The 24,742-nt window shown below is 47.5% G+C and overlaps 1 protein-coding gene across 1 annotated transcript in view; it reads right to left on the bottom strand.

Moving 5' to 3' along the window:
* Positions 1 to 22,145: 22,145 nt before the first annotated feature.
* The window catches only part of LOC110285518 (complement C5), a 77,094-nt gene continuing 74,497 nt past the window's right edge, over positions 22,146 to 24,742 (bottom strand). Inside the window, exons 40-41 of the mRNA XM_021151753.2 lie at positions 23,523 to 23,658; positions 22,146 to 22,629 (exon numbers count right to left, since the gene is read on the bottom strand). Coding sequence (XP_021007412.1) covers positions 22,497 to 22,629; positions 23,523 to 23,658 — 269 coding nt within the window. The 3' untranslated portion in view covers positions 22,146 to 22,496. The remainder of the gene's footprint in view (positions 22,630 to 23,522; positions 23,659 to 24,742) is intronic.

Below are 24,742 nucleotides of genomic sequence, written 5' to 3'. Positions count from 1 at the left end.
TTGTTAAGAGCCCAGGACCCGGCAAACTCTGCCAATCTCTGTGAATGGTGCAGATAGCAGTGTGATAGTGTAGTGCTCTTGGCATTGGGCGCTAAAGAAACTGGGTGAAGCAGGGAAGTGGTTGTGCTTTTTAAGCTAAACACACACAGCATTTGATAAACACACACACACACACACACACACACACACACACTTACTCCAAAGAGTTAGGGAATTTAGTGTCAGGATATACGTTTAGTTTAAAAGATTAAAAAACCAACCAACCAACCGGTGTAATTTTTGCAAACCAGCAATCTCACAAGGGCGCCGTCTGTCCGCAGATGTCCACTGGCTCCTGGTCAGATGGTCAGTGGTTCTTTATCTGGTTAATTTGGCTTGGGCTCCTTACTTGATTTCTAACTGATTGATTTGTTTGTTTTGAGACAAGGTCTTCCCGTGTAGCCCTGAAGACTCCAAACTGTAAGCCATGCTCCTGCCTCAGCTTCCCAAGCACAGGACCTACTTGGTTGGGCTTTTGTTTGGATGAGGGAGGTGTGTATGTCTCCCTTCCATAGCAGGTCTGCTGTTGGCTTCAGGTTTCTAGCAGGCAGGTGATACTGCATCTGGGTGGCTGGTGGAATAAAGACTTCTGGGACTTGACTTGGAAAGGGGATGTCTGCCTGACGGCAAGTATTGTGTCTCAGGAACCCCGAAAATACAACCTCTGCGATTTGTGCAAGCATGGTCAGAGGTGACCTCTAAGGATCTTTCATTCATCTGCTTTTATTTTATTTTATTTTATTTTTTGAGACGGGGTCTTGCTATGTAGTCTAGGCTGGCTTAGAATTGGTAAGCCTCCTGCCTCAGTTTCTCAAGTGCTAGGATCACAGGCATATGCCACTCAGCCCACTGTGAGCCTTTGAATTCTAACAGTAACGGTTCTTTCTTAGTTTTTGGTTGTGACCCTAGCTTTAATGGCTGATCTACCTCTTGCACACAAAAGTCACCGATTCTCAAGTGCAATTGGTGAAGTGACATTTCTCAAGCGTGGATGTTGTAAGATCCCCTCTCTGGTCTCACCTTTCTCGGACCACCCCACTTTCCTCTCTGCCCTAGGGTAAAGAAAAAAAGAGCAGGCAGTCTGACCTCACACTTCACACGCCACATCCTGTTTTCAGATGAGTGAGTTCATATGCTGGAAATTTACCAAGGGAAATAGTTTAATTTCGGAAAGTACCCAAAACTCATCTGTAGTCACCCGGCTTAAATTTGGGGGCTCTTGAAACAGAGGGGGCATCACCGGAGGATCACTAAATGCCCAGGGATCAGCCAGGCAGTGGAAATCAAAAGCCGAGCATGGATGAAGCTTTGGATTCAGAAAGAAAATAAACCATTTGGAGACCATTCGCCTCTACCCAGGTCACTTGTCTTACTTTTCTAAAGATAAGTTTCAAAAGAGGAATCGTCTCCCTGGCGAAGGCCTCATATCTGGTAGGCTGTGCCTGGGGCTGTGTGGGAGGATCGGGAAAGCAGACATGGGCGACGGGGCGTAGCTTAGCTGATGAAGAACTTGCTTGGTACTTTTGAGGACCTGGCTTCTCTCCCCAGCACCACATGAAACTGGGCGTGGAGTCAAACACCCCGAAGATGGGTGAAGGGGATCAGAAGCATAAGGTTGTCCTTAATTATACAGAGAAGCGCATGCTCGTCTGAGCCCGTGATCATGTATGTCTCCGCCCATTTCCTTCTCACTCACACCTGTTCCTTTGGATCTCAGAGCCACTGAACCGCAAAGGTTTCAGTCTCAAGTTCTGTCTCAGTTCCGCAGCAGTCAGACCTTTGACATTGAAGGGGACCGCCTGGCTTTCTACAGTTTATATAGAGTTTGTGGTAGCTGCCATGCAGTTGTGGGCGGGCTGAATGACAAGGAGGATGCTGGGTAATTAACATGGGAGTCATTGTGCGCTGAAGAGGAGAGTCCTACACAGGTGAATGCCCTAGAACTGCTTCCAAGTGTCTGGCCCTGCTTCCTAGGGGTAGATTTATGGTCCAGTTCTTGGACATAGAGCAGAAAACTGGTGAAAACCGAGGTGGTCCTGATGGCTTAGGGCTGGGTTGAAAGGCTTTGTGCCCTGCCCCTACCCCAGATATAGAGACTTCAGAATGAGCACTGAGCTAGAAGCTAAGGCGGCTTCTGTTTTGTTTTATGTTTCTCAGTCACTCAAATAGGTTTTTTTTTTTTGTTTTTTTTTGTTTTTGTTTTTTGTTTTTTGTTTTTTTTTTCTGAGAAGGGGGATGGAAGTGAACACTTAGGTAGAAAATGCAAGACATAATAGTTTATAGATATTTTTGGTCTCTCCCTCTGCGTTTGTGTGTGCAGGTGCAGGTGTGGATGGAGGTCAGAGGTCAGCCTTGGGTTTCATCCCCTAACCCCCATCCCAGAGCTGTTCATCTTATTTTATAGACAGGATTTCTTACTGAGATCTGGGATTTGAAGATTAGCCCAGGCAGGCTGGTGAGCAAGCCCCAGAGGTCAGCAGATCTCTGTCTCCAGCACTCCAGTGCCCAGGACCACGCTGACTACTGTTTCTGTGTGGCTCCAGCGTGCGGCCTTAGGAACTCAAGTCTGTGTGGAAAGCGCATTACTGAATGAACTGCCTTCCCCAATCCAGTTTAGAGAATTTTGTTTTATTTCAGTTTTTGTTTGACTTTTGAGACAAGGTTTCTCTATGAAGTCCTGGCTGTCCTGGAACTCACTCTGTAGATCAGGCTGGCCTTGAGCTCAGAGATCCACCTGCCTCTGCATTCCGAGGGCCGGGATTGCAGGCATGTGCCGCCACTGCTGGGTTAGATTTACTTATTTTTTTAAGGCAGAAAATGACTTTAATGATCATAAAACACACTGGATTTTTCCAAACTTAGTCTGTCTACAGATTTTATTTTCATATACTCTCAAAAGGAGCCCAAATACACAAGCAGATGGATAGAGAGAAGGATGTAAGCAGGAGAGGTGGCCAGGACCGGCTGTCCCCTCTGCTGCCTCCTGGATCTTGGGCTCTAGCCCTCCCTCCCGCCCCCCACCCCAGCCATTGGAACACAATCTACAAATAATGCATGAATTAGATGTTCTCAGGTCCCAGATATGGGAAGGGGATGTGCCTAGCCTGCCTCTGCAGTCCCCGCCCACTCGCCTCCCACCCCACCCCCCGGCACGCCCACCTTCACTTCCTGTACTTCGACAGGCCTGGGTCACACCAGCCTTCTGCTCCAGCCTGGAACACTGGGGTCTGTGGTCGTGGTAAAAGTATAGCAACGAGAATAAGTGGCTCCCTATAATTTGATGTCAGTCATGGCTCTGAACGAATCTCGTTCTCATCTTTAGAAAACTGAGGCCTTGAGGTACATAATTAGGCTCAGGTCAAACAGCCAGTGATTGGCAGCCTTGGGAAGGGTGGGCATCTGCCCTAGATACTTGTGCTTTTCTACTGTGATCCCAGACAAAGCCGAACTCAAACCTGACCATGTTCTCCCGCTTTGGGCCTGGAGTGGCAAAGTTACAGGATGGAAATTATGCTTCCTCTGACACTTTGCATGCCGCCATCATGAGGGCGACGGTTGGGAACTGTGGGGCCACCTGACTCCGCATCCCTAATACACCAGCCTTTCTGCAGCTTAACTCTTTGGCATTTCCTTCGCAGGCTGCCGACCCCGAATCACTTATCCACATTTCCACTTTAGAGGGCGCTTTTGAGAGCACAGCCAGTCCCCCGCCCCGCCCCCCCAAGACACAGCTCCACCGTGTGTGTGTGTGTGTGTGTGTGTGTGTGTGTGTGTGTGTGTGTGTGTAAAGGCCACCAGGCAAGGTCCTGGTGCCCTAGTGGCTGTCTCCCAGAACAGGACAACGTGCAGAAGGAAGTGAATGAATTCACCCGGCCCAAAGCAGCCATCTGACATGGTCCTGCTTTCTCATTCTTCTTGAGATGTAGAGCCAGAGGGGGCTTGAACGCTCATACTGAGCAGAGTCAGAGACCCCACCCCCACCTCCCAGTGCCTCCTGCTCATTCTTCTCACCGCCAAGTCTCATGTCAGAAAACGTACATACAGGACAGCTTTCCAGTCACTACCAGCTTAACCTCTGCTGACATCTGACTCAAGTGCTGGGTTCTGCAATGCAGGGCCATCGTCACAGGAGTTTACACAACTGCTGTTCACAGCAGATTAGAAAAACACTCAATGAGCTCAGAAAATCTAGAAAAGCTAGAGCTTATTATGGGTGTGTGTTTGTTTAAGTGGTAGTTGAAGGCATTCTTGCTCTACATAACTAGAATTTTTAAAAAATTTCATTTTAAAATTTTTTCCCTTTTCTGTTTCATCGGAATCTAAGGGCACACCAAACGATAGAAACGAGGCTTACGGATCCGTGGCATTACTCGATGTGTGACCTGGCGGGGAAGCTGTCATTGCTCTCGTGTGTTGCCCAGGCTTAGGTGCCTGTGTGCTTATCTTCCATCAGGCTGTTAGTGAGACCTAACAAGACCACCTGTAGAAAGTTTAGGGCCAGTGAGATGGCTTTGTGGGCAAAGGTGCTTGCCGCCAAGCCTGACGAACTGAGTTAGATTCCAGGATCTCCATGGTGGAAGATGAGAAACAGTTTGAACAGGATGTTCTCTGGCCTTCACATGTTCACTGCTGTGGTGTGTGTGTGTGTGTGTGTGCATAGACACAAGTAAATAAATGCTTTATTTCAGGAAAAAACAGTTAAGGATAACGTAATCATCAGAAAACATTACGTTCGTTTTTGATGTTACCCTTCGGATGTTGTAAAGTTAGAAATAATGTGTTAATAAAAAATTAAAAAAAAAAAACCAAACAAACCAGAAGTCTGGGTTTGTTGAAGGCAGACACTCTGGTGTTTTCCCCCCATCTCAATAGATCCAGATTCTAAATTTAAAACGCCCCGAGCCCTGCAAAAGTTCTCTGCATTCTAAGCACCGGCTCGCTGGGATCTTCTGAGATAACTGTTGACTGGGCACTTTGCAGGTGATGTAGATAGATGTCATGTCATGGAAAGGCCACTGTCCTCGGTGCAGGTTGTAGTAGGAATCTTTTGTGCAGTGTGTGGACGCTTCACCTGTCAATAATGTTAACTTAGGCAGGAAATAGGGAGGTGGAAGTTCCGGTACACAGAGAGGATTCTGGGAGAGTCGGAGGCATGGGAAATTCACCAGAACGCAGATGGAGAGAGACATGAGACTGAAGGATTATTGAAATAGGAGCTAATTGGGGAACAGAGACAAAGCTATTGGCCTAGACGTTTATTCATAAAGAATTCAGTCTTTGGGCTGGAGAGATGGCTCAGTGGTTAAGAGCACTGATTGCTCTTCCAGAGGTCCTGATTTCAACTCCCAGCAACCACATGGTGGCTCACAACCATCTGTAATGGGATCTGATGCTCCCTTCTGGTGTGTCTGAAGACAGAGAAGTGTACTCACATATAGAAAATAAATAAATAAAACAATTTTTTTTAAAAAAAGAATTCAGTCTCAGAGCTGTTACTTTGGGGAACTTGGGTGTAGGTAGCAAAGCTGGAGGGTATAGCAGGTGGCAAAGCTGGAAATTATAACAGGTGGCAAGGTCCAGGGGAAGAGCTTGACAGATAAAAACAACCCCTGAAATCCCACACTGGGGAAGGCCTTAACCCGAACCCACTCCTCTTTGCCTTCGCTGGCCGCCCATGTGCCATGAGCTCTGTGACTGTTTTTGCTTTGTATCAACTCCTTCTTTCATGGACTGTGGAAATCAAGGCTCTCTCCCAACAGCAGGAACATCAGCAGGGGCCTCCAGATTACTACTCCACACTGTGTGAGCCATGCTTTTGCTGGCTATTGGCTAGTGCAGAAGAACGAGGCTTATGCCTGAAATCAGTGGCAGTTGGCGTCTGGTGGAAGCAGGATTCAGTCTGATGGTCCTCTGATGCATCATCCTGAGGACTCAGGCTCAGGGAGAAAAATGAGGTGTATTGGCCAGGGTTCTCGACCTGTGGATTGCTGCTGCTTCGGGGTCGAATGACCCTTTTTCAGGGGTTGTCTAAGACCTTCAGAAAACACAGATATATATGTTACATTTCATAACAGTGACAAAATTGTAGTTATAAATAGCAATGAAAATAATATTATGGTTGGGACTCACCACAACATGAGGGACTGTATTAAAGGGTCACAGCATTAGGAAGGTTGAGAACCACTGCTCCAGAGGAACAGACCTTATAGAATAAATCTATATATAGAGAAAGGGGGTTTATTACAACGCTTTACAGGCTGTGGACCAGCTAGTCCAACAATGGCTGTCCACCAGTGGAAAGTCCAAGAACCCAGTACTTGTTCAGTTCATGAGGCTGGATGTCTCAGCCTTCAGTATATACCAGGATACTGAAAACTGGGCTCTAATGCTAGTGACAGAATGGATTTACCAGCAAGGGGAAGAATAAGAAGAAACACACACACACACACACACACACAGAGAGAGAGAGAGAGAGAGAGAGAGAGAGAGAGACAGAGAGAGAGAGAGAGAGACAGAGACAGAGACAGAGAGACAGAGAGACAGAGACAGAGAGAGACAGAGAGAGACAGAGACAGAGTGAGCCACGTGAGTAAACTTCTTTCTTCCATGTCCTTTATACAGGCTGCCAGTAGAAGGTGTGGTCCAGACTAAAGGTGTGTTTTCTAACCTAACAAGATATGGGTTTAAGGAGAGTCTTTCAGCTTCAAATGATCCTATAAACTAAAAATCCCTCTCAGGTGTGCCTGCCAGCTTAGGGTTTTAGCTAGCTCTAGATGTGATCTATTTGACAATCAAGACTAGCTATCGCACACAGTGTGAGGAGCGCTGTTTCTTAGAAACTGGACACCTGCTTTCCCTGTAGCAATGGGGGAGATGTTCTCCCATCCTTGTACCACATGTCCCCCTTAAGAGGGGGAGAATTTTCTCATCACATCCTTTATTGTTCAAACCCTGAAGCTGGGGAAGGGGTACAGCTCACTTGTTGCTTTCCATATTTAGGCTTACAGAGGCACCAGGAACCACGGTAAGAAAATGCTGGAAGGTTCTACTAAAGGCCTAGTTTTTTTGAACTATGGACTTTTTTTTTTTTTTTTTGAGGGAAGCTATGTGTAATCCACTCCTCTGATGGATTCCTCTTACAGCTCAAGCTAGACGAATTCCCAGCACAAGCCAAGACTTGGGAGTAGGAATGCAGGGTAGGAGTATAAGACTGAGAATAAGGGCAGTAGCCTTTGCTCCTCAAAGAATCCCATATGGGGGGGCCAGGCAGGCTATAAAAGGGTGCTGTTGCTTGCTCATCATTTCTGACCTCCTTTCCTTACACAGGGGAATGGGGAGCCGAGAGAGAACCCAGCTTGCACCATCTGTTCAAGGCCCAGACACATCTTTTGTCTCACTGCCTTTTGTCCTAGAACTTCTCAGTAATACCTTCTACTTTTGGTGCTTTGTTTATTTTTCTGCTCAGATGATGATCTCTCTTCAAGACAGGATCCCAAGGGCCAAGGGGCAGAATAGACATGACTCTGAAGGCCCCTGTAAGCCCTAGACTACCTCTTGCGTGCAGTGGGAGCCCAATTAATATTTGTTAGAATAGATTTGTCATCCTAAGAGGACCCAGTGACACCAGGAAACCATCATTCCTGGGCTTCACATCTGTGGGCTTCAAAAATGTATTTAAGGATCTCATTTTAAAAAAGATGTCTAAATACTTTCTGGGGAGGCCATTGTCTACCATATTTCAGACCTATTCTTGCAATACACATATACATACTTGTGTATGGATACATGTGCATATGTGTATGGGCATGCAAGCCTGTACAGGCCAGAGGCTGTTTTTGGGGCGAGGCCATCATACCCTCTGCCTCATTTATTTTGAGACAAGGTCTCTCACTGAACCTGGAGCTCAGTGATTTGGCTTCATGGCTGGCATGCCTCAGGGATCGCCCTGGTGCCACCCATACAGGTGCATGCTGCTGTGCCCAGCTCCTTATGTAGGTCCTGAGGAGCCAAACCCAGGTCCTCAGGTGACCACAGCAAGCATTTTGCCAGCTCTTTTCTGTAACTAGTGTCTGGCTCATAGCCACAGATTTCCATGGAGGACAGTCAGGCACTCTCTGTCCTCTGTTGGGACCAGAGAGGATGGGGGAGGCCAGCTCTCTAGCATTAGCTCCTGGCCCTGTCCTCCTTCTCCTTCCCAGAGAACACGTCTGCACAAAGCACCCCTGAGCTGCCTTGGATCCCCTCCAAGCACTGCTCTGGAAACCAACCAGGCGAGAGAGGCTAGGGTGCCCCTGGGAAGGACACGTCTATGAGGAGCAGTAGCTGTGGCATGCAGGCACACACATGCTCATGGCTGCAGAACCCTCCAAAGGAAACTGGAAATCTAGATTTTTTTTTTCCCTGTGATACCATCATTTTTAAGAACACACCATGAACAAAAGTCAAAACCAACCAACCAACGGCAACAAAAAGCCCCTCAAACCACATGAGATTGTCCACATTTCCTGTCTGTGGGCCACTAGGTGAGACCTCTGGTGGAACCTGGCATCCCATAAACATCGTGAGTAAAGGTGTGGATTTGACGAGATGCCACTCATGCAGGCCGGACACATTCTAGTGTTTATCCAGATGTGGATTTACGACCAGGGTCATCACTGAAAATTGGCACATGCATGCTCTCTCCTAGGACATGGTCTTAATACTTACATTTCTCATCCAAGAAGAGCAAATGTTGAGGAAGCTGCCAGGTGTCACCTAGCGAGTGGGCGGCTGGATTGGAATGCCAGGTTGTCTGACTACAAATCCAGTGTCTGTCAGTACCACTCAAGCTGCCTCTTAGACACCCAAAATGAAACTGCATGTTAGTTTGCTAAGCCCCATGAAGTTAGTGATGGTATCTTTTTAAATCATGGTTGCAAAAAGAACATAGAAATTATGCAACAAGCAACTTGAGGGATTGTACTTATAGTTACACACAAATATGCATCCAGACATGGTACACATAAACATACATAACCAGTTATGTATGCATGTGCATGCCCACGCTCCATCATGCATGCCATTGCCCTCATCTCTCACTTCCTAGGGCATCTGAGTCTAGACTGGGCCACCCCACAGTCTCTCTGCCTGCCCTGTGCCAGCCTCATCTAGTCTTCACCGAGAGTTTCCTGGAAATCTGACTGCGGCTGTGGTCTTCTTTTTTCCCTAACCCAGGAGACAAATCGGCACTTTTGTTTTTTCAAAGTCTGGGTTTCGTAAACCTGGAATCGTTCCTTAATTTTTCCACTAGAAATTTCCTTGGCCTATTGCCTTTTTCCAGGACTTCGGCCAGGAGGTTACACTTGGAGCGCCCTCTGCTGGGCACCGTTCCCCCAACCTAGTGGGCACTTGCAGAGGGGATGTGGTTGGTCTCTCTCCTATATCATCAAACAGGGAAACCAAGGGTGGCGGAAGGGGGTGGGAGGGGGGAGGGTGATGCTGGGATGTGTGTGCTCATCTTAAGTATGTGCTAATGTGTGTGCTACCAGTGGGTGGACTTGTGTGTGTGTGTTTTCATTATTGAAAATAAAAGAGAAAAGTAATTCTGAGTTCCAACTAAAGGTACTGGACTCTACTTAGGGCCCTTGAGTGGGACCAGTGACAGGAGTAGGGACATCACCTAACTCAGCCTTATTCTTCAGTGCCCATCACATTTAACAGGTGGGAAGCTAAGACACAGAGAGGTGTTTAGAGAGGAGCGGGAGGGTTGTTTTTGAGCATCTGTCCTGTCCACAGATGGTTAAACCTGCAAAATCTCTGCCATTTACCTACGCCTCTTGAGGTGCCTAGTTTTGTTCTTTATTTAAAGATTAAGACACTGAAGTCTCACATAAGGAAGAGAAGGGAGAATTGTCTTGGGATTTGAATCCAACCCACTGTCCTCTCATCTTCAGAGACTCTTGGGTTTCCCCATTTGGCCCAAAGCAGAGGCTGACACAAGACACAGCACAGTGCTCCAGCTCAGGGATGAAAGTCCTTGCCTGTGACTCTTCCTAGGGTGCTGTTCCCAGCCCTGATGGGGCTCTTGGAGCCCTGGGCTTCAGTGGGGAGTAGGGACCCAGAGCCAGAGCAGTGAATTCAGGACCAGGTGCCTCTCTAGATACTCAGTTCCACTTTGCAGCTGTCCTGAAAAGAAAGCAGGTCCCGGAAGGCAATGCGTTTGCGTTTTGTTTTAAAGGGTTCTGGTTAATGGTGCAAAGAAATGCAGAACGTATTTCAGCATCTCGAGACTCTTCCCCTGGCTCTTGGTCCCACCTGGCTTCCCTTCCCACTAGGCCTCATTTACACAAAGGACTGCCTGTCCTCATCCCCTTTTATGACTCCTGTCTGAAATCCAAATCCTGGCCATTATTTTTAATCGACTGAATCATTAATTGTTTTCCTTCGAGCATGTCAGGTCACAGGTCAACTTTGGGTGTTGCTTCTCAGCAGCCGTGTACCTTGTGTTTTTGAGACAAGGCTAGCTGGCCAGCTAGTTCCAGGGATCAGATCTCCTACCTCTGCCTTTCTAGAGCTGGGATTACACACACATACCACCACAGCCAGCTCTGGAGATTGGACTCAGTTCCTCATGCTGACACGACAAGCATTTTACCAACAGAGCCGTCTCCTCAGCACAATCCTGGTCACTCTTTAAAACCCTTCTCAGAGGTCACCTCTGTGGAGCCTTCTCTCACTCTGCCTCGCTCTTCTCTCACAGGCCCTGTTGTGGGTGGAACATCCTGGGAAACTAGCGGGTTCAACTTTGATCTCCCCCATACAGGCATCACAGTGTGCAGGTGATGCGTGCACTTTATCTGGCTTTTGTATTCTGTCCCAGTAAGAACCGAGAAAGACTGGGGTTGAATGGGAGTTTGCTAAAGAAAGCAAGAGATAAATGAGCTTTTCTACTTCTCAAGTGAAGAAAGGGAAGCTTTCTGGAGTTGATTCAGAGTTAGTCCATGGCATGGTGGTTTGAGGAGCAGAGACCGCACAAACACTGTCTCATAGAATGGAAAGCCTGGAGGTGGGCAACCACTTAGCCAAGCAAGGCAGAGGGGAAATAGCTCTGCTCTCATCAGCCTGTGCTCCCCCTGTTCTTGTGTACAAGATGACGGCCGTACACAAAGGAGATGTGAAGTCCTTCTAGGCCTATCTCGCATGCGGTGGAGGGGACAAATCACAGAATGGGGAGGGATCAGAGAGCAGCAGGTCCTGCTGGATTCAGACAGCTGCAGAAGTTAGCAATGTGATGCTATAGGGCAGCATCAAACAAGGGCAAGGAGTTGTAGAGACTGCTCTAAGGAGATGTCTGGAGCCCCACGCACAAGTGCACACAGAGCCAAAGCCCTTGGGAGCCATCGTACAAAGCTCTGGTCAGGTGAGAGTTCTTCTGTCGCTTGCCTCCATGTCTCCTCCCTACCCATCTCTGCCCAGGCAGGGCAGCGGAAGATGTGAATGTACTCAGTGCCACTGGAGCTCAGTCAGAAGACACTAGGATAGTAAATCGCACACCACACATTTAAGATTTATCACCACAATTGTCAGCAGAGACGCCATAGCTAGAAAACAGAGGAGGGAGGTCTTGAGAGCAAAAGCAGCCACTGCAATCAAACCTCCAGCTACAGAAATCCACCCGTGGCGGGCCCTGCCAGCATGGGTAAAATGTCTGCATCTTAAATCAAGTTTGGAATCTTTCTTTTGTACGGGACTGAATACTGAATGTCATTTGCTGGCAATGTGACCCCTAGGACCTCCTACCTCTCAAGGCTGATCGAGGTAGTCATAGGTGTTTAAGGCTTCCGTGGAAGGCAGAGACAGGACTCCATTTTCTTTGCTCCTGGATAAGCTCTCTCGGGTGGTAAGGAGAGAACCTGATTCCCGAGTGTATGTAATGAGTTCTGTCTGCTGCATTCAGGTACCACATTTGTTACACTGGGAAATGAATCTCTTCTAGTTAGTGCTTCCAGTTGAGGGTGTTTGCTTTCTGCCTTGCAGCTAAGAGTGCGTGCTTGCCTCAGTCAGAGACACTTAACCGTCAGCACAAAAACTCGGCTGTATCAGGCTTCCGGCTTCCTCCTTCTGGGGACCCAGCTGTCCTCAGGTTGAGGGGCTCCCTTTTATCCTCACGCCTGGGTTGGAAGTTCTAAGACAACCAACTTCTGACCTGGTGCTCTGCTGCAGCACAAACTATAATTCATACCTGCCCTGCTCCAGATCCCGTGCTTAGGACAGAGAGGACAGAGCAAGACCCCATCCTGAAGAGGCTTCCAGGGAATGATAAACCACAGGGGCAGGACAAGCTGCTTAAAGGAAAGTAAAAATTCTGAACTTGGGTACCAGGTAGAAATGCAGGTAAGGAGTGCACACATTGTGGCCACAGTGGAGTGGCCGAGTCCTGGATGGCCATGAGTGATACACTGGTTAGTTTATATCTGGTCAACTTGACACAAACTACAATCTCGTGTGAGAGGGGAGCTCAGTTTCCCCATCAGATTGGCTTGTGGGGCCTTTACTTATTAATGATTAATATAGGAGGGCCCAGTCCACTGTGGGCAGTGCCACCCCTAGGCAGGTGGTGGTCTTGGGTTGTATAAGAAAGCAGGCTGAACAAGCCACAGGGAGCAAACCAGTAAGCAGCACTCCTCCATGTTTCCTGCCTCTGCTTTTTCTTGGGTTCCTGCTCCAACTGTGCTGGAGAGTCTAAGCCAAATAGACCTCATTCCTCCCCCGACCCCTGGTAGCCATAGAAGGCAAACTAGGACAGTAGGCCAGCCATGCAGGCACTCGCAAGGGCCGTGGCTGGAACCAGGCTAGCCAAGCCCCTGAGAAGCTGTTACCAGGAGGAATAACTGAAGGGCATACTTTAGGACTTGTCCCTTTTCTACCTCTCCACAGGCCATATTACTAGGGTGCTGGGCCTCATCTGGGGTACCTACCTCTATGTTCTTCTTTCAAGACCCTCTGTGGCCAGCAGGATATGGAGTTAAAAAGGCCTGGGTTTCAGCCTTGAGGGTGGCTGGCATTGAGCAAATTATTTTCCTCTCCCTGGGGCTTCTCTCATCATCTGTAAAATAGAAAGAAGGCGACCCCTGTGGGGTTGTCCGAGAAGACGTCCAGGGAAGAGCTGGACCAGAGCCTCCTGTGATGCTCTCTAGGTACGCGACTGTGAGTCTCGGCTCCCTCAAGTTCTTACCAAGATACTGATGCCCCGCTTCTCACCAAGTGGCTGAGGTGAGCATGCTCTGCACAGGTTGAGCAAGCATGCTAATCAGACATCAGTTGATACGAGTGAATGTTTTACTCAGTGTCCTCTGTAAGATGTGGGGGTTTAAGAGCCTTGGGTGGTAGATAGATGGCAGTGGAGGTGGGCTTAATTATGATGTGGTATGTTTGGATCTAAACAGCAATGAGATTCCTGCCTCCACCTTGGGTGGGCACTCCCTTAAACCTCTGAACCCTTCAACGCAAACAGGTCTGCCGCACCGGCTGTCCGTGGAGACCTATGCCTGCCTCTCACCCAGGCCTTTCTTCTCTTGCCTTTCCTCAATGTTTCCTGGATCTTCCTACCCAGTTTTTGTAGAACATGGTCCCCCTCCTTCCTGATCCACAGTCTCAAGCCAAGGAGGCTTCACAAGAGGCACTCTCCCTCTGCACTGATATATTCTAGGTGAGTGTCTCTGTAACCATTGTGTGAGTCCACATGGCGTGTGCACTCTCTCCCATGTCCCTCACTGGTATGGACTTCTGTGTAGGACACCATGCAGTTCCCCTGTACTCTGGCTGCCAAGAATTACTTAATTGCATCCGCTGTGTCTTCAGGGTCTATTGCTGTCTGGAAGCTATTTGACTTTCATTTCTGTGGCTTTGCTATGATACCTCGAGAACAAGTAACTTAGGGGAGGAAGGGGCTTATTTAGCTGACAGTTCCAGCTTACAGCCTTAATTGCAAGGAAGTCAAGGCAAAAGGTTAAAGTATCATACACACAGCCAAGAGCCGAGGCAAACGGATGCTTGCTTATTTCTGTTTGTGCTCAGCTAGTGTCCATCACTCTTGCATAGTTCTGGGACTCTGTCTAGGGAATGGTGCTGCCCACAATGGGCTGGATCTTCCTATATCAGTTAACAATCAGGAGGATTTCCCTAACCCAGACATGACCACAGATCAACCTGATCTAGATAATTCCTTGATTGAGTCTATCTTCCCAGGTGATTCTAGATTGTATCACATTGACAGTGAAAACTAACCAACACAATAGCCCAGTGTCTTGCATAGTCTATGATGCATCTTTGGCACTATATAGATGTAAAAGTTGTGGCCCTGTCAGGCTCCACAGAATCAGAACCAACAATACTCCTTACACTTTATTTCCCCTATAATACTGCTGGAAACTTGTTGAAATATAGGTTTCCAGTGACTGTATGTAGGGACTGAGACTCTGTACTTCTAAGAGGCTCCTAGGTGATCTGGATGCTGCCAGACAGAGGATGTGTTTTTGAGGGGCACTGAGCCAAGAACATAGTTGCTAACAGGGAAGCTGGTTATGGGGAAGATTATTTTTAAAATAGTGGCATTTTCCCAATCATTATTTTATGTGTAGTGTATGTATACTACACATGTTTATTGTAGATAGACATGTTCACGTGTGTATCTGATTGGGGAGGTCGAAAGTTGACACTGGGTGTCTTCCTCTATGGTTTTCCATTTTATTTATTGAGGCAGAGTCTCTCAACTGAACTCAAACTTCAATTCCTAACAAGTATCGTTAACTATCTTACCCTAGAAATTCCCTGTCTCTGTCTCCTGGGTACTAGGATTACAGATGGCCACCATGTCTGCCTGGCTTTTGTGTGGTTTTGGTGGATCTAAATTCAGGTTCTTATGGTTGTGTGGCAAGTGCCACTGAGCCGTCTGTGGTGGTTTGAGTGAAAATGGCCCCCATAAGCTCATGTTTCTCCCTCCCCCCCACTCTCTCTTTTGGCTGCCCGAGGATCCAGGTCTAGAACTCTCAGCTACCTCTCCAGCACCTTGCCTGTCTGCATGCTGCCGTGTTTCCCACCATCACAACACACCTCTGAACTCTAAGTCGGCCCCATTAAATACTTCCCTCTAGAGAGTTGCTGTGGCCATGTGTGTCTCTTCACAGCAATTAAAAGCCCTAACAAAGACGCCATCTCTCTAGCCCTATAAAGTTTTTTTAAAAGCATAGTACAAAGTCTCTGTGATATCTCAGCACAAAGCTACCGTGGGGGTGAGTTAGTGCTGTCCCTTGTGGTTTGAATATGAAGAGTTCCCCCATAGACTCAGGTCTCTGTATATTTGTGGTTCCCAGGCAATGCTGTTTGGGAAATTTATGGTATCTTTAAGAAATGGAGTCTTACAGGAAGAAGTATATGACTGGGGGCGGGCCTTGAGGTTTGGTAGCTCAGTCCCACTTCCTGTTCTCTCTCCACTTCCTTACTGCCCCCACAGTGTGACCAGCGCACCTCACACTCCTGTTTGCTCTCCCCACAGTGATGGACTGTGTACCCCATTGGAACTATAAGCCAGGCTCCGCCTCTCCTCCCTTAAGATGCTTTGATCAGGTTATTTTGCTTTAGCAATGTGCAGAGAAACTAAGAGTGTAAGCCTGCCTGTTTTTGAAGTTGAAATGCTTTTCACACTTTCTTTTTTTTTTAAAGAAGACTTATTTATCTATTTATTTATTCAGTGTGTATACGTGTTTTGTCAGCATGTATGTGCATGTTCCATGCATGTGACTATTGTCCATGGAGACTAGGAAAGGGCATCAGATCCCTTGGAACTGGAGTTACAGATGGTTGTGAGCCTCCATGTAGTTCCTTTGCAAGAGCAGCCAGTGCTCCTACTTGCTGAGCCATCTCTTTGATCTGCTTCATCCTTGCAACACATCTGTAAGCTGTGCCTGGTGAGAGCGATCACTTCTTTGCCAAGAGAAGGGAGGCACAGAGAGGAGGTGAATCTCGCAGCCAGTGATGGCCCTTGCCACCTAGCTGGCACATAGCAGCAGGTAATCTTTGCAGCCCTCAGGGCTAAGAATGTCACTTTTGATTTCTGGGTGAGGTTCTAGAACTTTCCCAGGCTCACAGGCTGGGCAGTTCCCCACATATAAGCAGAAGTTACACAGCAGTAGAGATGGGTTTCCTTTGTACTGGGCTTTTGGGGAAAGCGCTTCTGACTCATGGTTCAGCATCTCACTTCTTCTTATCATTTCCGCAGGGTAACACCTCCCTTCTCTGGTGCCATTTCTGACCTGGAGCTGGCGGGAGTGGCTCAGGCCAGCAACAGAGGCCTGTAGAGCCTGGTGCTGTGCTGTGATTCTAACTAACTGTTGTGGAGTCCCAGGTTCCTTGTTCTACCTGTGAAGTGAGGAGGTCCTGATCACGTGACTTCTGGGGGAAATCTGGACTGTTAACAGTTTCTAATTTTTTTTTTCCCAAGACAGGGTTTCTCTGTGTAGCCCTGGCTGTCCTGGAACTCACTCTATAGACCAGATTGGCCTTGAACTCAGAAATCTGCCTGTCTCTGCTTCCCAAGTGCTGGGATTAAAGGCTTGTGCCACCACCGCCATGCTATTAATGTTATCACCTGTGGTATTAGTGAGGCATGTGTGCACTGGTTACTTTTTTTACTGCTGTGAAAACCTACCTGACAAAAGTCACTTCATGGAGGGATGTAGTACAACTCACGGTTTGATGGCACAGCCCATAGCTGTGAAGGAGACATGGCAGGAGCTGAGGCAGCTGGTCCACCCGTAGTCAGCACGCAGATAGATGGATGCTTAGCTCACCTTTCCCTTTTTATTCAGTTCAGGACTCCACCTCATGGGATGCCACAAGGTGTGTTTAGAGTTGTGCAGGTAATTCCAGATGTCTATTGGATTGACAAGCAACACTAACCCTAACTCTGACTGTGCCTGCCATTTTATGTTTCCTGTGTTCTCATTCAAGTTTTACCAAAATCCTCTGACTTGGGAATTATTAGCTCTTCTAGTTGTCAGATGTGAGACCTGAGACCCAAGGAGGTAAAATGATCTTTATTGATGTTCTGCCTCACAGATACAAGGACGTTGTGCCATCACCAAGGCCTGCTTCTTCCTGCTCATGCAATATTCTTGGAACATGGTATCGGATTTTGCTTGGCTATCCCCAGTGCTCAGAGCTCAGTTCCTCCTACAGAGTTCTGTGTTATCTTTGAACAGTGCTGGCTGGAAGGCTATGCTTTTACCCAGGAAGGTTTGATTGCTCCATCCTTTCTGCTTACCTTTGTGGTAGAAAGAACAGTGGGTCCAGTCAGAGGCCTTGGACTTCTGTCCTGGCCCGGTGAATACTTTATTCATTTTATTTAATTGTGTGTGTGTGTGTTTGTGTGCACGCATGCATATGTACATGTGAGTGTCTGTGTGAGGAGGCCACAAGACATGGCTTCTCACTGGGTTGAAACTCACCAAGTTGCCTAGACTGACAATGATATGTTGAGCCCTCCACGACCTGCCTGTTTGGACACCATTGTGATTGTAAGCATGTACTATGTTGGCTTTCCTTCTAGGCTCCACCCAACAGTTACCTGGCAATAACCAGGTAGGCCTGGCTTGCTATAAGAGGGGCTGTTTGGCCCCTCCTCTCTCTCTCTGCCCTTCTATGACTCTCTGGCTCTTTTCTCTCCCCAACCCCTTTTTACCTCTTCTCCCTCCCCCTCTCTCCTCATGTGTTCCTAGCAGGCCTCTTCCTCCGATTCCTCTTCTTCCTCCTCCTCTTTCTCCTCCTTTTCCTCCTCCTCCTCTTCTTCCTCCTTTTCCTCCTTTTGCTCCTCCTCTTCCTTCTTCTTCCTCTCTCTCTTTCTCTCTTCTCCCTTCTCAACTCTTCTTCCTATGTCCCCATATAAACTATTCTATACTAGACCAGTTGTATGGCTGGTACCTCAGGGTGAGGGACACCTCAGCACAGGCCTGCTAAGGCACCCCTCCCCGCTCCCATCTCATCATACTGTGCTCTACAAAACATATCCTGGTATTTTTTTTTTTATATATATAAAACACAATGCACTAGCTAGCCTGTTTTGTTTTGTTTAATGTGTGTTTAGAGGATCAAACTCAGGTTCTCATGCTTTCAAGCCAAGAATATTATCAGTTGAATCGTCTCTTTTGCTCTGTAAAGGTACAGCTCGATCTCCCAATAAAAGTTAAAGATCATGTCACTGGTATTCTTGTCTCACTAACTATAGAACCAGTCTCAGGTGTAGGAAAAGTCCATAAAAACTTAACCCAGATTTGTCTTGTGTCTTCAGGAACCTTCAGATTTGGCTGCTAAATAGTTCTCTCTCAAGGCAGGGATTTTCACTTCTGAGAGGTCTCTGCATGGCCTCTCAGGGGCACCTCTGAAACGGTATGCCTGTGTGTGAGAGAGGGGAGCGGCCCCTGACATGGACATTGGCCTTGGTGTCTGTACGAGCTGGCCTGGTGGGTGAGGTCAGTCTACAGTGTTCTTTGTGTACTGTGGCCAAGGCCAGACAAAACACACGAAGAAAAAAAGAAAAGAGTGCCTCTATTATCCTGTTTGAGCAGAGAATCAAAAACAAGAACATTGTTTAAACCACAAGACGACCACATCCCCCTCTTCTGGCTAATATGAGAGCCAGAGGCATCTGTTTTTTTTTTTTTTTTCCAACTAGAATAGTCAAGATGCCTATTATAGGATTGCTCCTGCATTCAGCCTAGAGAGGAGCTCTGCTCCCTAGAATCGCCCCCTATCACAGCCCAAATCCCATAAGTCTTTGCTAATACCCATCCCACGATGTGTTCTTCCTCAGCAAAGTCAACAGATTCTATCCAAGTACAACTGTGCCTGGTTAAACTGACTGCATGCTCTGTAGCTTTAGATTCTGAAAGTGGCTTGAAACATCCCAGAACCCAGGCTGACCAGTCCCTCTTTAAATTCATATCAAGAAACTCCAGGGGACTCCTCCCACGGAGGGACAGTACCTTACCCACCCCTAGTCTGCCCAGTTTCTCTCCTTCTAGACAACCGCATTCCTTGCATGCCTCAGTTGGCTTTTTCCATCCTGAGTCTGCATGATCTTTCTGCTGGTTTCTGAGACATGAGCTTTCTCAGCACATCTGCTCACCGACAAGCTTCTGCTTCACATAGTCTGCCTCCTGCTGATGGCCATGGTCAAGGGGGGCTATGCTGCTGCCCAAGCGTCAAATTCACTGCTGCTCCCTATGTGTTGTCCCCCACTGTGTTTGGACTACGCGGTTGCAGAGCAGCTAGCTGCTACAGAGGCAACATGGCCTGGGTCGCCTGCCGTGTTTACAGAAGCTTCAGTCCAGGCCGCAACAAAGATGATCAAGCAATAGGCTTATTAAAACCAGCCCTGGGCTGGTGAGATGGCTCAGTGAGTAAGAGCACCGACTGCTCTTCCAAAGGTCCTGAGTTCAAATCCCAGCAACCACATGGTGGCTCACAATCATCCGTAACAAGATCTGGCTCCCTCTTCTGGAGTGTCTGAAGACAGCTACAGTGTACTTATATATAATAAATAAATAAATCTTAAAAAAAAAAACCCAGCCCTTCCGTCCCTCTTTCTCTTCTCTTCCTCCTTCTCCTTTGACATGGTCTGAGACTCACCAAAACAAGGATGGTTGGTCAGAGAGCTCTTTTAACCCACCTGTCCCCACCTGCCCAGCACGGGGTTACAAGTATATGCCACCACTCCCCGCTCTTTATAGAGTCTGGGAATTAAGTTTTCCTGACTCTGCCACCTGCCCAGCTGAAGATGAATTTCTTAAATCTCAATTATTTATGTGTCAGGTTAGCTTTTCCTTAAGAAAAATCTAGACTTTTCCTCAGAGTTACTTTTGGACACACTTATGGTAAAAGAAGATTTTAAACCAGGACTTGAATGAGCTGCTTCTGTGTTTCGTGGCATTTGCTTCGGAGAGCTCCTCTATGGAAACTGTTGCCGTTCTGGCTAACCTCTGGGGTGACTTGCTTATGTGTCTCGCTTCTGCTTTGAAGGCCCTCATGCCTTCTCACCTCGCTAGGTCCTGCACCCTTCCCTCAGAAGCTACGGATGACATCCTCAGCTCTCTCTACATTTATGGACCCCACTGCTGCATGCATGTCTGCCTTTGTTTTTGTTTCCTGTTTCTCACCATGAGATTATTAGATAATTTTAGCACTGTAGAGAGAAACATGTAGGCCCCTTGTTTTCTCAGACTATCAGAGGGATTTAGGGAGCTTAATCTACCAGTTAGGGGCCAAGCTGAGTCTAGGACTTGGATCTTGATATTCTTCAACATCTGTCGGTAGGGTAACCCACAAGCAAGAGCTTCCTGGATCCCTGTCAAGTTCTTGGCATTGTGACAGACTCTGGAAAATAAGGTGAAGAGAATGCTCTCAGACCTTACCTGTCGGGAGACATTTCGCTGCTTCTCTGAAGCAGAGGGAAAAAATAGAAAGTAAAAGTCTGTTTGGCAGGCAGAGTCAAGGCAGGTCAGGACCTGTCGGCAGATTTTCCGGCCTGCTGAGGCAATGGAACCATGAGGGGTACACCTGAGGTGCAAGGCTAGGGACTGAAGATTCTATTAACCTTGGTGAAAAAGCAGAGGCCTTTGGGGCGGGAACGAATATCTTCTGTACGTTTAAGCGAATTGTTTCTGTTAGCTTGTGGCTTTGTTTCCCACGATGCTGTCAAATATATAAAGCCTAAGAGAATTAAAGTGGAGGCTGCCGCAGTGCTGACCGGACAGCCCTTCCGATGTCTAAACTTTGTCTCTGAGTCTTCTTTTCCATCTTTCTTATAATCATCCTCACTCCCCCCTCAGAGGACTATTCCTTTGTACCAGCTGAACCAGCACACTTGCCCCTGTGGAGCTCATAATGGATTCAGGCTGCCACACGCTACACAATTCTATATGATTAAACGATGGCAGGTGTGCAAGAGTCTCGGCGGAGGAGTGCAGGCTGAGTCAGGATTTGGCTTAGTCTGGGGTGTCACAAAACGTGACTAAAGGAAGCATGCTCAGAAGGTGTCAAGGAGGAGCTGACACACGCTATCAACAGTTCAGCTGCATTTATGGCTTCATCTGGTGACTGTGGTCTGGCCTGTTTGCCACCACAGTTGGGGACAGAAGGTTGGGGAGAGAAGCCTAATAGCCTGGAGGCCTGTGCCTTGGAAGCAGGTCCCCCCGCGCCCCCCCCCCCAAGCAAGGAGAGGCAGCGGCCAGGCACAGGCACAATTAGCTGGAGCCTTTCCACTCCTGCTTGGCATCGTGGTCGCATGCACACTGTGGGCAGTGACACAGAAGTTCCTGGAAGTAGAAAAGTCTCTGCCAATAATGAGACACGCTGTGAAGTCTCAAGATGTGGTGAAGGGGAGATTCCTTTTGTCCTTGTTGCCTAGTCAGTGACCTATTTACACGTTTCTTATGTTAATTCAGTTAGCCTTTGCTTTAAGAAACTCTGGTTACATTGGCTTTCATCTGAAAAATCAAGTGGAGGGCTGGGCAGGAGTGTGGACCTGGGATACCCTGGGGGTTTGCTGTATGTTTTGGAGCCTCCATTTTGGCAACTCTAAAATGATGATTATGAGCATCCCTGTACTTTGGGAGACTCTGGAGCCACTAGGCGGGGATCTCTACGCGAACTCCCGAGACCTGAAGTGCGACACACGATGTCACTTGAAATCTAACCTCTGTGTAAGTCATTTGTGTACAGCACAGACTGAGGATCCAAGAGAGACTAGGTCTGGGCCAGCATGACAGTCTCTAGAGTCCTCGTTTCCTTTCCCGGGGCTTTTGCACGGGGCTTTGCCTTCTGGTAGAGCAATTACTGGCAAGAGTAAGTTCCAGGGGAAATGGATACTGAGAGGGAGAGGCAGCTGGGAGAGCAAAAGGCTTTCCTGTCAGGGGCACAGAGAAAGCAAGAGTGCGGAGCAACTCCCCTGCCTGCTCAGGGGGCCAGGCTGGGGGTGGCCTTCCCGGGTCAAGGTCCTCTATTGACAGATCTCTCCCATCCCCTGGGTGTGCCTGAGGCTGAGCCAGCATAAAATAACACCATTTTCAACACAGTTGAGTGCAAAGTCAAGATTTTATGGCATTTTCTGTCCTTGGTATTTTTCTTTCAAGCAAGGATATGTTTTGATAAGGGGCTACAGTTTCAGTGGGTCTCTTCTTCTGGCCCCAACCAACGCCCCTGACTGCTAACTTTACAGACTTGTTTCAGTCTATTGGCACTGACGTCTGATAGCCTTGGGGGACCTGTTTTCGCCTCCCCTCAAGGCTATAGCATTTCACAAAGTCGTAACTCATCAGTTTGTGCTTTACTCTAAAGAAAGTGGATCTGATTCTAGGCTAGGTTTCCAAGCCAGAGGAGGAGCAACGCCCCCCGCCGCAGGAGGAATCTTCGTGCAGCGGAACTTTTTATTCACAGCTGTTTAAAAAGAGGTCTTCAGCAAAGTTATTCAAATTCTCTACAAATGCTTGACAGGATGGACACGTTGTGTCTGTGGGCCAATATTCAATCCAGGTGGAGGAATCTAGAGGGTATATATACCTAGCAAGGCAAAAGGGAAACAGTGTTGGTATTGGTAATGGTGCAGCAGTGTTCCATACATAATGGAAGGCAGAGGTCAACCTTGGGTGTTGTTCCTCATGCACTGTCTACATTTTTTTTTTTTTGAGACAAGGCCTCTTAATGGCCTAGAACTTGCCAGCAGGTGAGGCGGCCTGACATGTGAGCCCCAGGGATCCATCCACCTGTCTGTCTCTCCAGCTCTGAGACCAAAAGGGTGCACCACTTAGTGTGTGTTTGTCTTTTTTTTAAAAAACTGATTATTTATTATGTATTTAATGTGTGTGGCTGTTTTGTCTGCCTGTATGTTTGTGCGCCACACGTGATGTCTGGTGCCTGCGGAGCCCAGAAGAGAGAATACAATCCCCTGGAATTGGAGTTCCAGGTTATTGTAAGCCATCATATGGGTGCTGGGAGTCGAACCTGGAGTCTCTGGGAGAGCAGTCTGTGCTTTCAATCACAGAGCCATCTTTCTAGACCCAATGCCTGCTTTTGTTTTTGTTTTTTTGTTTTGATATAGTTCTTCTGGTCACTGACGTCAGTTCTTCATGCTTGCCCAGCAAGGACTTTACTGATGAAGCTGTCATCTCAGCTCAGGCCAGCTCTTTACAGATAATAAGGTGCACATTTAGACATCATATTTACACTTAGAACTCTTTGCATATGAGGGTGCAGGCTGGTGGCCAGAGGATGTAGACATGTATTCTCAATTTCCATCAGGCTCTTGGTTGGTTGATCCCTCAGCCAAGGCTTTAGGTACAGTGATGGTAGCCAATCCTAATGATTCGCTCGCTGGTCGAAATTAAGGTACCAATGGAACTCGAATGTATTAAAGGACAGTGAAGCCAGAGAGGCAGTTAATGCTGGTGACTTACTTGAAACTGAAATTGTGTTTGATCTGCAGAACCTCTTTGCCCATGATTAAATACTGCTTCCCTTTCACCAGGTTGGCATCGTTACAGCTCATCTTTTTAATGAAGGTGACCTCCGAATTCTCAGCAGCAGCTTCCCCTGAGACATACACACAAGGCAGCTTATCACAGTCACATTAATCTTTAGTTATGACCTCTCTTGAGCTGCTCCGATCCTCAGAGAGGTGAAAATTGCTGAAGATGTTCTACTCCTGTGGTTGACTGAGACTCTGGAGCCAGACCGTCTGGGTTAAAACCCAGCTGTGCTGGTTCCCACTGTGTGGCTCTGGCCACTGACTTATACTCCCTGTAGCAAGGCCTTAGCCCCTCCTCAGGACGCTGACTCGGCATTACTGCAGAACTACTAGGGAGAATGGGCGATACCACAGGAAAAGTGCCAAGAGCAAAGCAAGAGCCACGGAGTGGTATAGCCTCTCAAAGCCTCAGGACCACTGTTCAAGAGCTGTGCATTACTTATGTACCTAATTAACAAAGTATTTGGTAGCTGACAGAGGTCAGCTTTCTAGAAAGGCATATGGTGTGAAGGGATTACAAATTTAAGGGAAGATAACTCTGGGACTCCTAAGGGACTCAGAAGTAGCCATGACTTTATACTTCTGCCCAGAACACAGTCTTCCCCATGTTTGACCTGTCGAGTTTCACCTTTGTTTAAGCCTACTTTCATGTCTTAGAGTATTAGCTAAGCCCTCCTTGTTCACTTCTGTGTAATAGTAACATACACTGAATTTGGGGTCTTGAACAGATTAGGTAAGCATTCTAGCACTATACCCTAGCCTCCCCCCACTTTTTTATATCTTTATACCTCAATCTAATCTTCCCTTCCCTCCCCCTCCCCTCCCTCCTCCTCTCCCCCTCTGTCTCTCTCCAAGAACAAAGTGTTTTCTGACTTGAAATTCTTGACAGAATTTACCAAGAAGATAGATGTTACTAGAAACGCATTAAGATTCAGACTCATAGTCCCACCTACTGGAGAATTCAGTCACTGAAATGGGACATTAGTTGTTTGGAAGATATCAATAGGACAATAAGCTTAAGCTATTTAATAAATCACTTATTCCATTTTAAATGTGTTTTAAGGGCCAGCAAGATGGCCCTGTGCCCGATCCAACGCCTGGTTCACACGGCACCTGGTTCAAGTGTTTGAGGGAAGGAGGAGTTCTTAC

The sequence above is a fragment of the Mus caroli genome, unplaced genomic scaffold, assembly GCF_978045245.1.
Source record: "Mus caroli unplaced genomic scaffold, Mus_caroli_1 scaffold_2, whole genome shotgun sequence".
In the NCBI taxonomy this organism is placed as follows: Eukaryota; Metazoa; Chordata; class Mammalia; order Rodentia; family Muridae; genus Mus; species Mus caroli.
Note: the sequence above shows the minus strand (reverse complement) of the source record. Positions and strands in the feature narration are given on the sequence as shown.